The sequence below is a fragment of the Mytilus californianus genome, unplaced genomic scaffold (genome assembly GCF_021869535.1).
Source record: "Mytilus californianus isolate M0D057914Y unplaced genomic scaffold, xbMytCali1.0.p SCAF_3, whole genome shotgun sequence".
Classification (NCBI taxonomy): Eukaryota; Metazoa; Mollusca; class Bivalvia; order Mytilida; family Mytilidae; genus Mytilus; species Mytilus californianus.
In genome coordinates this window covers 32,815,794-32,827,912 of record NW_026262679.1, presented here as the reverse complement: position 1 = coordinate 32,827,912, position 12,119 = coordinate 32,815,794, and the positions used below count along the sequence as shown (strand labels likewise).

General features: G+C 31.6%; 1 protein-coding gene across 2 annotated transcripts in view; it reads right to left on the bottom strand.

Annotated features, from left to right (window-relative positions):
* Positions 1-11,835, bottom strand: part of LOC127734383 (neuroendocrine convertase 1-like) — a 34,579-nt gene extending 22,744 nt beyond the window's left edge. Inside the window, exons 1-2 of one of the 2 annotated variants that reach the window (XM_052244220.1) lie at positions 11,436-11,835; positions 705-809 (exon numbers count right to left, since the gene is read on the bottom strand). In XM_052244220.1, the coding sequence (XP_052100180.1) occupies positions 705-809; positions 11,436-11,591 (261 nt within the window). In that variant the 5' untranslated portion in view covers positions 11,592-11,835. The remainder of the gene's footprint in view (positions 1-704; positions 810-11,435) is intronic. The other variant, XM_052244221.1, reaches the window with a different exon arrangement.
* Between the last annotated feature and the right edge of the window lie 284 nt (positions 11,836-12,119).

Sequence of the window (12,119 nt, the reverse complement as noted above, 5' to 3'; positions counted from 1 at the left end):
TAATCCCACGTGACAAAACAAGCTCTCATAAATCAAGCTATTGCTGTTTATTAGATTCGATTTCCGTGCATACAATTAAAGAATGTCATTTTATTAAGAAATACTTAAGCTGCACTAGATTTGTATTCATAGAATATTAGTTGTCAATTAAACATGCAAAATATTTCCTTACAAAAGTACGTTTTTAGCAATAATTTACATCGAACAACATTATTCTATCGCATAGCGCTTTCGAAAAATCATTTACCGGATTCAACTACTTTACATGTCTAATCTATAGAATTTGGTCTCAGCAAGTGATGTTGAAAAAGTTGAATGAAAACGCCAATTTTTTTTTCTAAATTTTGGGGGGCTTTATGCTGTGATTCATGGCACTTTAAAAGCTTTATTCTAATATCAAGTTGGTACTCGCATTTATATACATAAACATGAATGAAGAGGAGGGATCGAAATATATTTGAAATCTAATTTGATATAACACGAATGTTAAAAAAATTAGTTCATAGTTAGTTTGAATAGTTAAATATTTTGTCAATAAAGTTGATAGTATTTAAAACTTTCAATAATGAGGTATTAGCTTTCCAGGCAAATAATACGTATTGCAAAGTATTTCCTTTAAAACATATTGCAAAGTCTAATCATATATTCCTGTTTTCTACATGAAAAAGTTCGTCAAATTTAAGTAATATATTAATGAAGTTTACCCTTTTATCTGTAACTAGTTTTCTGGTATGGTGGTGTGCATGACGTTTCGAACGGCTTGGTACACTTCTATGTGTTAGTAGGTAATGGTTGTCAAATGGTTTGAGCTGCAATTAAAATATATAAACAGTAAGGTAACTCATCACTCTTCTATACAACAACCTGCTATACCACTTCTCCTTATTTTTGTATACATGATTTTTATTCGTTACATTTAGGAATAGATTGCATAAGCTGTCTTTGGCAAAACATTTAGGAATTCTGAGTTCTCAATGCTCTTCTACTTCGTTCTTTGTTTGATTCAAACGTCACTGATAAGTCTTTTGTATGCGAAACGCACGTCTAGCGTGCACAAGTATACGCCTGGTATCTTTTGTAAATCTTTTTACACTAGGTGTTCAAAAGTAACTGATTTTTTTTTTGAGGGGGGGGGGGGGGGGGTAGGAGACAAAGCACCTCATTCCTTCAAATGTTTTCAATTTAGGTAAAGTCAACTAAAAATTAGAATTATTAGCTCCGCCCACTTAATTCTTAAACAACATTATTTTTATACATTGTTCGTGTGGTTGCGGTAGACGTTTAATGTTTAAAGAAATTGCATATTTTCTTAATTTGAAAGAGTAGCTGATATATCGTCTTTAAGTTTTCAATTTCAAAATCAAAAGGTTAATCACGTATTTAACAAAACTTAAAGCATGAGAACAGTGCTTTGATGCTATTCTTCATCTTACAATAATTCATCAAGATGAAGAAAAATTGTATACCACGATGTAGGTTCAGAGTATTATTTGAGTGTATTTTATTGCAATGAATATAAAGCGATCTCTTGTTTTATATGGACATTCATGCAATTGGAAAATGAGTATCTTTAATATGTTTAAATGATATAATATATGAGTAAATGTAAACTACCGATGTATATATAAATTTACATTATCAATTTACAGCAATGTTCATAAGTCTTGTTATTTTTCTAGTTCTTATATTCTTAATGTAAAGAATTTTTCGCCGTGTTGATACATGTTCTTGGATGGCAAACTCTATGTTAACGCAAACTCGTTTAACAACATGCAACAATATATTAAAGTTGATACCTTGTACTTAGTTACGGCTAGCATACTTTCTGCAAAGTTCAAATTGATAACCCGTCATTGATCAGTCAAGGAGAATAATAGAAACAAATCACTTTTCTTACTTGTCAGATTAATTATTCTTAAATACAAAACTGATACAAACGTGTATCTCTCTGACACTTGAAAACACTCGCATATCCAATGACAATTATATAAAGGTTTACTATTATGTAAATGAATTAATGTACTATTTATTATTAGCACTGCTTTATTGTTCTCTGTAACATGTCACAGATGAATTTCCGTAGTATATTCAATAAACGATGGCAATGGTTTCTATAACTTTGATAATATTGAGTGTTTTATGGAGCAACTTAAAATCATAATTCAGTTCCCACCGCTAGTTCACTAACTAGCACTCTTTTTATATTGAATATTAAAATTTTCACTATTGGATTTATTGTCAATAGTGCATATTGAGACGGTATATCTGCCATTAAACGCAGGGTATTTATTGGTAAGAAATCTGCAGTTATAAGTTGCTGTAGAGTTGATCCTGAACGAGGTTTCTTATGCGATATCGCTGAAATATTGGAAGCAATGAAAACCTATTTTGAGTCTCACAAAGAGCGATTCTTATAATAAAATTAGATGGATGGGAGGAAGAACTAACAAACCGAATCTAGAAAATACAAAGACTGGAAATCATTTCAGTGAACACTTTCCCGATGAACAAATGTTAACAATAATCATTGCACTGAAGTAAAATATTAATATAAGATGAAATATGGGTAACTTGCTTCAAAGGCTATATAGCAAAATTTTTAAACTACTTTAAATATCATCATCACATGGGTTTATTACAAACCCTGCTTTTTCTATCCAGGAAGGAAACCCAATGTTCCTAACGATGATAACCCCTATCGTATAAACTCATATAAACAAATAACAACAAATCTTAGATTGAAATCTCACAGCTAAAAGATCAGAGTCACTTCAGGGGGGCAATGTAAACAAAAAATGACACCAGAATTACACCGTTTTTTGTATTGAAAGAGATAGATAAGTGCAAGCGTTTGAAAATAGGTTTTTCTGTGTTTATCACGAGTTTAAAACATTATGAATAAGTTTTTATATGTTTACCATGAGTTTAAAACACTATGAATAGGTTTTTTTATAGGTTAACCACGAGTTTGAAACATTATGTATAGTTTTTTTTGTTTTTTTTATGTTTACCACGAGTTTGAAACATTATGAATAGGTTATTCTATGTTCACCACGAGTTTGAAACGTTATGAATAGGTTTTTTATGTTTACCACGAGTTTGAAACATTATGAATAGATTTTTATATGTTAACCACGAGTTTAACACATTATGAATAGGTTTTTCTATGTTTACCAGGTGTTTAACACATTGCGAATAGGATTTTTCTATGTTTACCACGTTACAACCAATTTAAATTATTCCGTATTGGTTTTTTCCAAAACGATTATATACATCCTACCTCTAGGAAAACATTTGAATGCAAGAATTCTGAGCAATTCAAACGTAAATGTCATAGAAACAAAGTTATTGAGAAAGGAGTTTGCAAAAATATCTATACAACTTTGAAATTGATGTTTAAAACCAAAAACAGTAGAAACGTTCCTAAACAAAGAACTTAAAATTCTTAAACACTTGCACACAGTTTAAAATAGTACTTTTTTAAAGTTCACAAAAGTGCGACATAAAAGCCTTAAAGTACAAATGTTTAATCATATGAATACATGATGGCTTGTATGAGTTGATGACAGTTTGTTTGCACTTGTCTTTTGACATTATTCCTCGAGGGAATAATTTTAGCTTTACAAATATTTCCCAAACATAATACTAGTAAATAGCATAATTAATGCCCTGGTATCAGACATTGTTGTTATTGCTGATGACTCAAACGCTTTGATAAATTAACAAAAAATTAAAACGAAAGTTGAGATTGAACGTTTAAAGCTGACGTAGTGTTTACATTAACGAATAATACCAAATTTCCCCTGCAGTTGTCTACGTATAATATCCATAAAATTATCTGCAAATATTCCGTAAAAATATTAGGCAATAAGTATAAATGTATAATTATTTTATTACATTCATGATTAGTTACATATTGTTTTATAATTATTATAATATTATAGAATTATATAATATACATATAATATTTATCAACCATGGCGCATATACGTAAAAGATTTCGAAATTGAAATTTCAGATGTCCTGTGTGCTAAAGTAAGCAGACAAAGCTTAATCATATGAATGTATCGTCGATTGCGTGGGACAAATGTAGATATCAACCACCAATCACAATAGGTGTATCTAAAAATAATACTTCAAGAAATGTTCTTTTTTTTTCTTGATCTAACGACAAAAATTGAGATGTTTGATCTGCTTTAACTTCCTATCACAAACATTTATTACATGTTCTTACGATAAATTAACAGAAATAGCTTTTGTTTTTCACGCTGATGGTCAACGCCGATACAGTTACGTACAAATCAGTCTCATTTTACCATTAAAAGGCAATTAATAAAGAAAAAAAGGTCGTATTAAGCGATAAAAGTCTATCTTTTTAAGTTGTTCATCAGTACTACTATAAAGGAAACACTTTCTAATATGCATGTAACAATCAATAACCAGATTAGCTATTGTCACGATATAGTTTCCCTGTAGTATGGCCGCTCATTCTACTAATCTCCAAAATTGATTAGGAGTCAGAAGGAACGATTCAGGTTGTAACTTGTATACATCTACCTGAGTTTTTCATTAATAGATTGCCTTTTGTGTCTTTTTGTTCTAAAATGATAATGGCATGATTGGTTTAGCTAAATGAAGGATATTTATAACGATGTAAATATTCCCTTGATGGTTTAAGTATCTTTGGAATCGATAGCTTAATATGATATTAATTTTAAAAACCATCTTTATAATCATATATTTAATCGTTAAATCTTATGTCTTGCTACTAAACCAAATATCTTTTAACATTGTGTTTAGTAAATTTATTTATATGTAAAAATTGGATCGGAGATGTTAAAAATCTCGTTTATTGTATGGTCGACTAAAATAAAAACAAGCAGGTTATAGGCAAAAAATATTCAAATAAATTCATTGTTGAAGATCAGTGAGGCATGCATATAGTCATTACCTAGAAGATTTTGTGACAGCAAGACACAAAATAAAATTGAGAATGGAAATGGGGAATGTGTCAAAGAGACAACAACCCGACCATAGAACAGACAACAGCAGATGGTCACCAACAGGTCTTCAATGCAGCGAGAAATTCCCGCACCCGGAGGCATCCTTCAGCTGGCCCCTAAACAAATATATATACTAGTTCATTGATAATGAACGCCATACTAAACTCCAAATTGTACACAAGAAACTAAAATTAAAAATAGCACGTTTAACATAAACTTTTGACCATTGAATCAATGGTCTCATTTATTTATCACAAATTCAAGTTCCAAACATTATAAGATGTTGTATCAAACGTATATGCGTGTACTTCTTTCATTTAATTAAAGAATTTTCCTTACATTTGCACTTAGTATTTTTCAATATTATATTGGTGATTAACATAACCAAGGGTCATTTTGTGGTCAGTGCGTAACTTGCATTCTTAGTCTTGCTTGAATTTTTGACGTTTGGCTCATTCTGTAATGCCTTATACAGTTATACATCACACGTATTATTACTTATTTTATTTTGGTATTGTATGAAACATAGGAACTTGTCCTATACATCATGTCCTTTTTTTAAATTCTTACAATATCGTCAAAGAGATTATATTATAATGTGAAAAAACAAACGAGATTTAATTATCAAGGCTTTCTACAGTTTAACAAGACTTATACACTGTCACACTTTCATTAATAGTAATATGTGTTGATAAATCTGTGTTAATGTGCTGAGACCCATATTTGACTTAAAGTAAACAAAATATAGAAATTCTAGTAGACATATGTACTTCGTTATGTGACATATTAAAGGTAACCACGTGTGCAATCAAAATCCAAAACTCGAAGAAATACAGACATCACCATGACAAAAATACAAACAACAGTCTAAATCACTAAACATATAGTATTGAAAATTTGGTAGCACGAAATCCATCAAACACCAGGGTGAACTCCAGTGCTCAAGATGGGAATGCATGTCCTGTCTGACTAGATATATTCATCGTGATGATCATGACAAGTAAAATCCGATGATAAGTAGCATATTGTAACCGTATTGCAATACACAAAGAAAGGAAAACATGATTGTGGATACGACAAATAAAACATATCCATGGCCATCGGTTATTCAGATATTCAAAACTTGTCAACCAAATCATAAATTAATCGGTAAAACTGTCAAAGAGATGATTTCAATTTCATCATTTAGCAAATTACAAAACATTCTTTAATCAGCAAATCTGTAAACTGAAATCCTGGTAGGAAACCCTAATATCGTATCATGTTCACAGCGGGGAAATTGAAGTCATCTCTTTTGTCATATAACTAAAAGACTGGAATCTCATTATTCTGATTTAAGCCTACGGTGAATTTCAAAAGTGAAAGTTATTGGGGTTGTTTTTTTTGTTGTTGTTTTTTTTTTGTTGTGTTGATTAATGATTTTGATTTTGTCTTAAAATTAGAACGGAATGAATTCGATTTGTTGATATTCAAAAAACATTCTTTGCGCAAAATAGTTGACGTTATGTTTATGATATTAGCAAATACTACCTAAAATAAAATTCAATTCCCGGAATTGAAAATATGCTCATAAAATGCGAATAATAACTTCGCTTCGAGGTCTTGATTTCGAACCGGTATAGATCCAAACCAGAGACCTCAAAATTGGTATTAAAACAAAGGAGAAAATACCATGGGTGCAATCAAAATCCAGAGGCCGACGGAAAACAGACAAACACAACAGTTAGAAGAATAAAAACGACGAAAAGACAAACAATAGATCACATACAGTGTAATACTACAGAGAAAACTGAGGATTGAGAGTAAATAAAACAGCCCACCAGTATACGAAAGATAACAAAGACGTGTCGGCTAGGAGTCACGTCAATGCGAACGTTAGCACGTAGAAAATTCAACTCCACCTGGTGGTCTAGTGCAAAGCAGGATATCTTCAGATAAAAATAACATCTATTCGTTTAAGTTTGCATTATACATGTAGATATTCTACAACACGTTAAGCAGCCAACGACGATCAATCAAAAACGGCGCAAACAGTGGAGTGGGTTAGGAGACGAGGCTAAGGGGAATAAGATCTGAGGCAATATGACGTATTAATTCGTAACCAAACTCTGAACACTAAATTTAGCAATAAAGTTAGAAATATTGACTTCAGTTTATCGAGAGAATTAACTTGTTTAGTTTCTATTTACATCACACTTAATAAGCAGATGTCCATAGTTGTCATTTAAATATTTTTCATGAGCTGGACTTCCAATTAGACAGATTTAACGCCCATTCAGGCTTTATATTTGTCTCAAAAGGATATTGTTATGTTCGGTGTTTTGTTTCATTTACTGAGAAAAAAAAATATTTGAAGTCTTATCGGTATTTGAATTTCATCTTGAATAGGTTAAAGGTATTAGTATATCTTTGTCGAGGTGCATCTCGAGAGAGATATAGTAAATACACCTATAAACCATCAAGTAATATTTAACTTTAAAAAACAGTATACTAGTACTGAATAAATATCCCTTTCTGTATATTGATTTATTATTCACAGTTTATTTTAAACAAAGCAAATGCCCCTTTGTTCTTTAACTACCTTCAATTTACAAATTATAAGCACAAAATCTGCAGGTACTTCAACGTGTTCAAACAACGAGACAAATCGTTAATAGTAGTAAGCAAAGAATGAAATGCAGCTTGTTGAAAATAATATCATCATCCATAGATAGTTTTGACTGTCGCTATAAAAAAGGGGGTATAAAGTTTGTAATTCAAAAGGTGGTCTTTTATAAAAATAAGGAGATGTGATATATATATATATGATTGCCAACGAGACAACTATCATCCCAAGTTCACAAGTGGATGTAAGCAATTATAGGCAACCGTACGACCTTCAACAATGAGAAAAACCCATACCGTATAGTCGGCTATAAAAGGCCCCGACATGAAAAATATGAAACAATTCAACTGAGAAAACTAACGGCCTAATTTATAACAAAACAATTTATGAAAAACAAATATGACAGACGTCAACCAACGACAACCACTGAACTACAGACTCCTGACTTGGAACAGGCACATAAAGAATGTGGCTGGATTGACCATGTTTGTGAGCGCTCAACCCTCCCCCTAACCTGGGACAGTAGTGTAACAGCACAACATAAGAACAAACTATAAAAATCAGTTGAAAAAGGCTTAACTCATCAGATCGATACAAAGAAAACATAACAAAAACACAGACAGGATGTTGCAGAGTACATATCCATCCCTCATCCATAACAACAAAAAAGACACTTTGTACAGATCTGAGAGTACTCGCAGTCTCCTTAAAGTCTCCTTGAAGAGCCCCTTAACCTGCCGAGTGCATGGCATTCTTCAAACACATAATTTCGAGTGATGTAGGCATATCTGTTACGATTTGCCTAAATCTTTGAAATATTATAGTAAAATAAACTATTCCTGATTTAATATTTATGGTTGGTTGTTCAAAGTGCCTTTGTAATTTCAATTCGACTTAACAAGAGAACATTGTAATATAAAAAAAAACTTAACATACTACATGTCAATATGCTTGTTCTAAGTCAGGAACCCTTTCAGTGTTTTGTCTTTATATATCTTGGCATTTCCCTCCGTTTAAAATTTGGTACTGGTGGCAGATTTTGGTAATACATAAAAAAAAAAGGATAACAGAAAACCCAAAAGCATCCCACATTAACAGCAAACACCCGACTCCTCCAAAAAAAAAACAACGAACATCAGACGGTCAAAATATACCGACTAGAAACAGACACAAAATGTGGTGGGGTTAAACCAGTTTCACATGCTCGCGAACCTCCCCTTTCAACTATCTAGACCAAAGTCGTAAAATTAAAATACGCAATCAAAGAAAGAACCATTTTACTGAACCAGTGAGTATGTCACGCTTGTAGCAATTTTTCTTACAAAACAGCAACCGGTATCGACTATCTACAGGTGATCAACATACAATCTACACTATACAGATGTGTAATCAAGATCAATTCCAAGATCTAAATCTCCCCGAGTCTAATAAAAAGGTTGTGAATAAATTAACCAGCAACTATCGCAGATCTGCTATCAATGTCAAAATACACACACAAAAACATATTAATGACGGGTTTAAACTAGTTTTTTTAAGATCTCTATTCCTCCTTTTTTAAACAAATGTCGCTCGGTTGATTAACAAAAGACGCTTAAAATAATATTGTAATGGAGACATATCAAAAAACTCAAGTAAAGTAAAAACAAAACAGTAATGAAGAATATTATACCGTTTCATAGAATGCTCAGACTTACTTAAAGCAAGCTCAAAGTATTTAACTGCTGGTGTAGTTCTCGTGACATTTTTGACACTGTGTGTTTGTTGTTTTTACAATTGAGTATATGAATTTTGTCAGACATTCTGAAGCGACGGTAACTATGTATATTCTAGAATAAGATTTATTCCAATGTCTGATATCATAAAAATCGTAAAAGATAAAATATAGAAACAAACTTGACAAACAATGTCATGATTTTCTCAGACTGTTAATTACGTCTTTACACTAAATCCGTTAGGTGTGTACTGATTGATACTTAAGTCTGGGAGAACATGTTTATGTATTAGTTGTAATTGGCTTTGAACTAATATTCTTATATCGATGCTTTGTGTTTATTACTTTTATGTTAGTTGCGCGTCGTACTGATCTTTTTTTAGTTGAGCCAATTGCAACTGATTATGTTGCGCTGTTACACCACTGTTCCAGTTTAGGGGAGATTAGGGCGCTCATAAACATGCTCAACGCAGCCACATTCTGTATGTGCCTGTCGCAAGTCAGAAGCCTGTATTTCAGTGGTTGTCGTGGGATCATGTTTGTCGTCTTCGTTTTTCGTAAATTGTTTTGTTTTGAATTATGCTTTTAGATTCCCGTTTGAATTGTTTCACATTTTTTCATGTCGGGACCTTTTATAACCGACAATACGGTAAGAATTTTTCTCATTGTCGTACGGTGACCTTTAATTGCTGATATCCACTTATTTGAACTCTGGTTGATAGTTGTCTCGTTGGCAATCATACCACATCTCCTTATTTTTAAATCTTTGTAAACAATAAACCGTCAACAAGCACAGCGTCTGTTATATTTCGGCATGAAAATGGTAGAAAGATTGGCAATCCTAGAACAGTATTCAATCCCGGAAACTTTAACAGTAATAATTTGTGTATGTATTGTTTTTCCTATTTTTTGTGATAATGTTAATAAATTCACATAAATTGAGAGTGACGTTATAACCCAGTAATGATACATAATTTACAAGTAATTTGGTCTCATTTTCTGTGGTTTACTGAAAGAGGAGATAAATACACATATTTCGTGATCAACGAAGGCTTTTAAAACCTACAATCACGTCAAGTCCCACAGTTGTATTTATCTCATGTAGCGTTTCAAAAGGTAAAACGTTGTTTAAAGCATATTTTCTACTTTTGAAAAAAAAATCTTGGCTTTTCGAAAAAGTATCACACTGATAGCATTTTTTTCCTACAAAATCAGAATTTGGGTTTTGTAAGGTCAATGGAGTACTTGAGTTCGTTGATTGTTCTTTGTAGGTTTGTATTTCTCCAAGATACTTTTTGCAGACAATGTTTGTCTATTTGACTTTTATCTTTTGGTCAAAGCGTTGCCCTTAATTTTTTCGGCTTACGATTTTTATTTTTAATGTATTTTTACTCATGTTTTTTAGGTAGTTGTTCTTCACATATGTGCACACGAATAGTGGATGAGCTAGCAACGGATATATCATATGTCAAAAACAAAACATTTCGTTTATCTAATATAATCGTTCTACTAATTATATAGATGAATATCAATAAACTGTGCATTGTCAGATTGCTGAAGTTGTAATTTAAAATATTTGAAATAAAGCTGCAGGCAAACATATGTAATACATTTTATTGATGATCTATACGTTTACAGATTCACACCTGTCGCAGGTGAATATGATATCAAAATAGGAATCGAGATTTCGAGATTTACTAGTAAAAACAAACTCAGTTCCATTTAAATGTGTAATTTAAGACCAAATGTATTAATAACACGGCAGTTGAACAAATTAAGCAAAATAAAATTTCAAAAGAAATTGAATATTTATCAAAATAAAAATGGGTGAATACGGCAAATTAGAAATTTGACGTTTGTCGGATATGAACTTGAATAATCTTTTCCTTCATATGATGTTTTCTCCTTATTTGTTTCTCAATAGTTGGTTCAATAGAATCCCGGTTTTACGGAAAATATTTAAAGGTGCATTAAAACGTATAAGTTAATTCAATAAATTCTTCATTTATAATAAAATTATGCTGCAATTTTCTATAATATCTATAAACAGTGTACCGCATGATTCGTTTAGGTAATAGATATCTCCCCCCAAAATATGATAAACAAATAAACAAACCTCTTTTACAATATCATAGCCATGTTCCTTTGCAACTCTTTTAGCTTCTTCGTGTCCACCCTGAATTTCTACTGCCCATTGATTTACATAATGATTTTCGCTAACAGCATAACTGATAGAAAGAAAAATGAAAAGACAAAATATCACAGTTTTCATAGTATCCAAAACCAAAATTACGTTTCCTGTTACTCCGTTCTGTCAAAAGTTTATCTCTGACAGAAAGTCTGTTCTCACTTTCAACTGTTCCGAAATAAGGAAGGTTCACTTCGAATACACATTATAATTTTTCGAATTTGTCATGACGAAATTGATAAACTTTACTGTGAAATATACCTATGTCAACAGCTGTTTGACAATTGGCGAACTTATCATAGAAATCCTGCAGGTACCTCGATATACGCCTATTATCACCATATTATTTGACAAATAGATAGCCCGGAAATTGCAGATTGCTTAAATTGTTAATAGAAGAATTATCAATTCAACAAACTAGCTAAATTAATAGACGATTTTGAAGAGAAAAAACAATTGAGAGTGTGTGTATAATTATATATGGGTTGTACCTTTTTATTGATGGACTTATTCCTAATAAGGTTTCAATCAAAGCTTGATTGCAGCGTTTGATTATGAATGTCGTTGCTTTTTTTATTGAAATAATCTAGAAAAAAGAGATCGTCTTTCAAT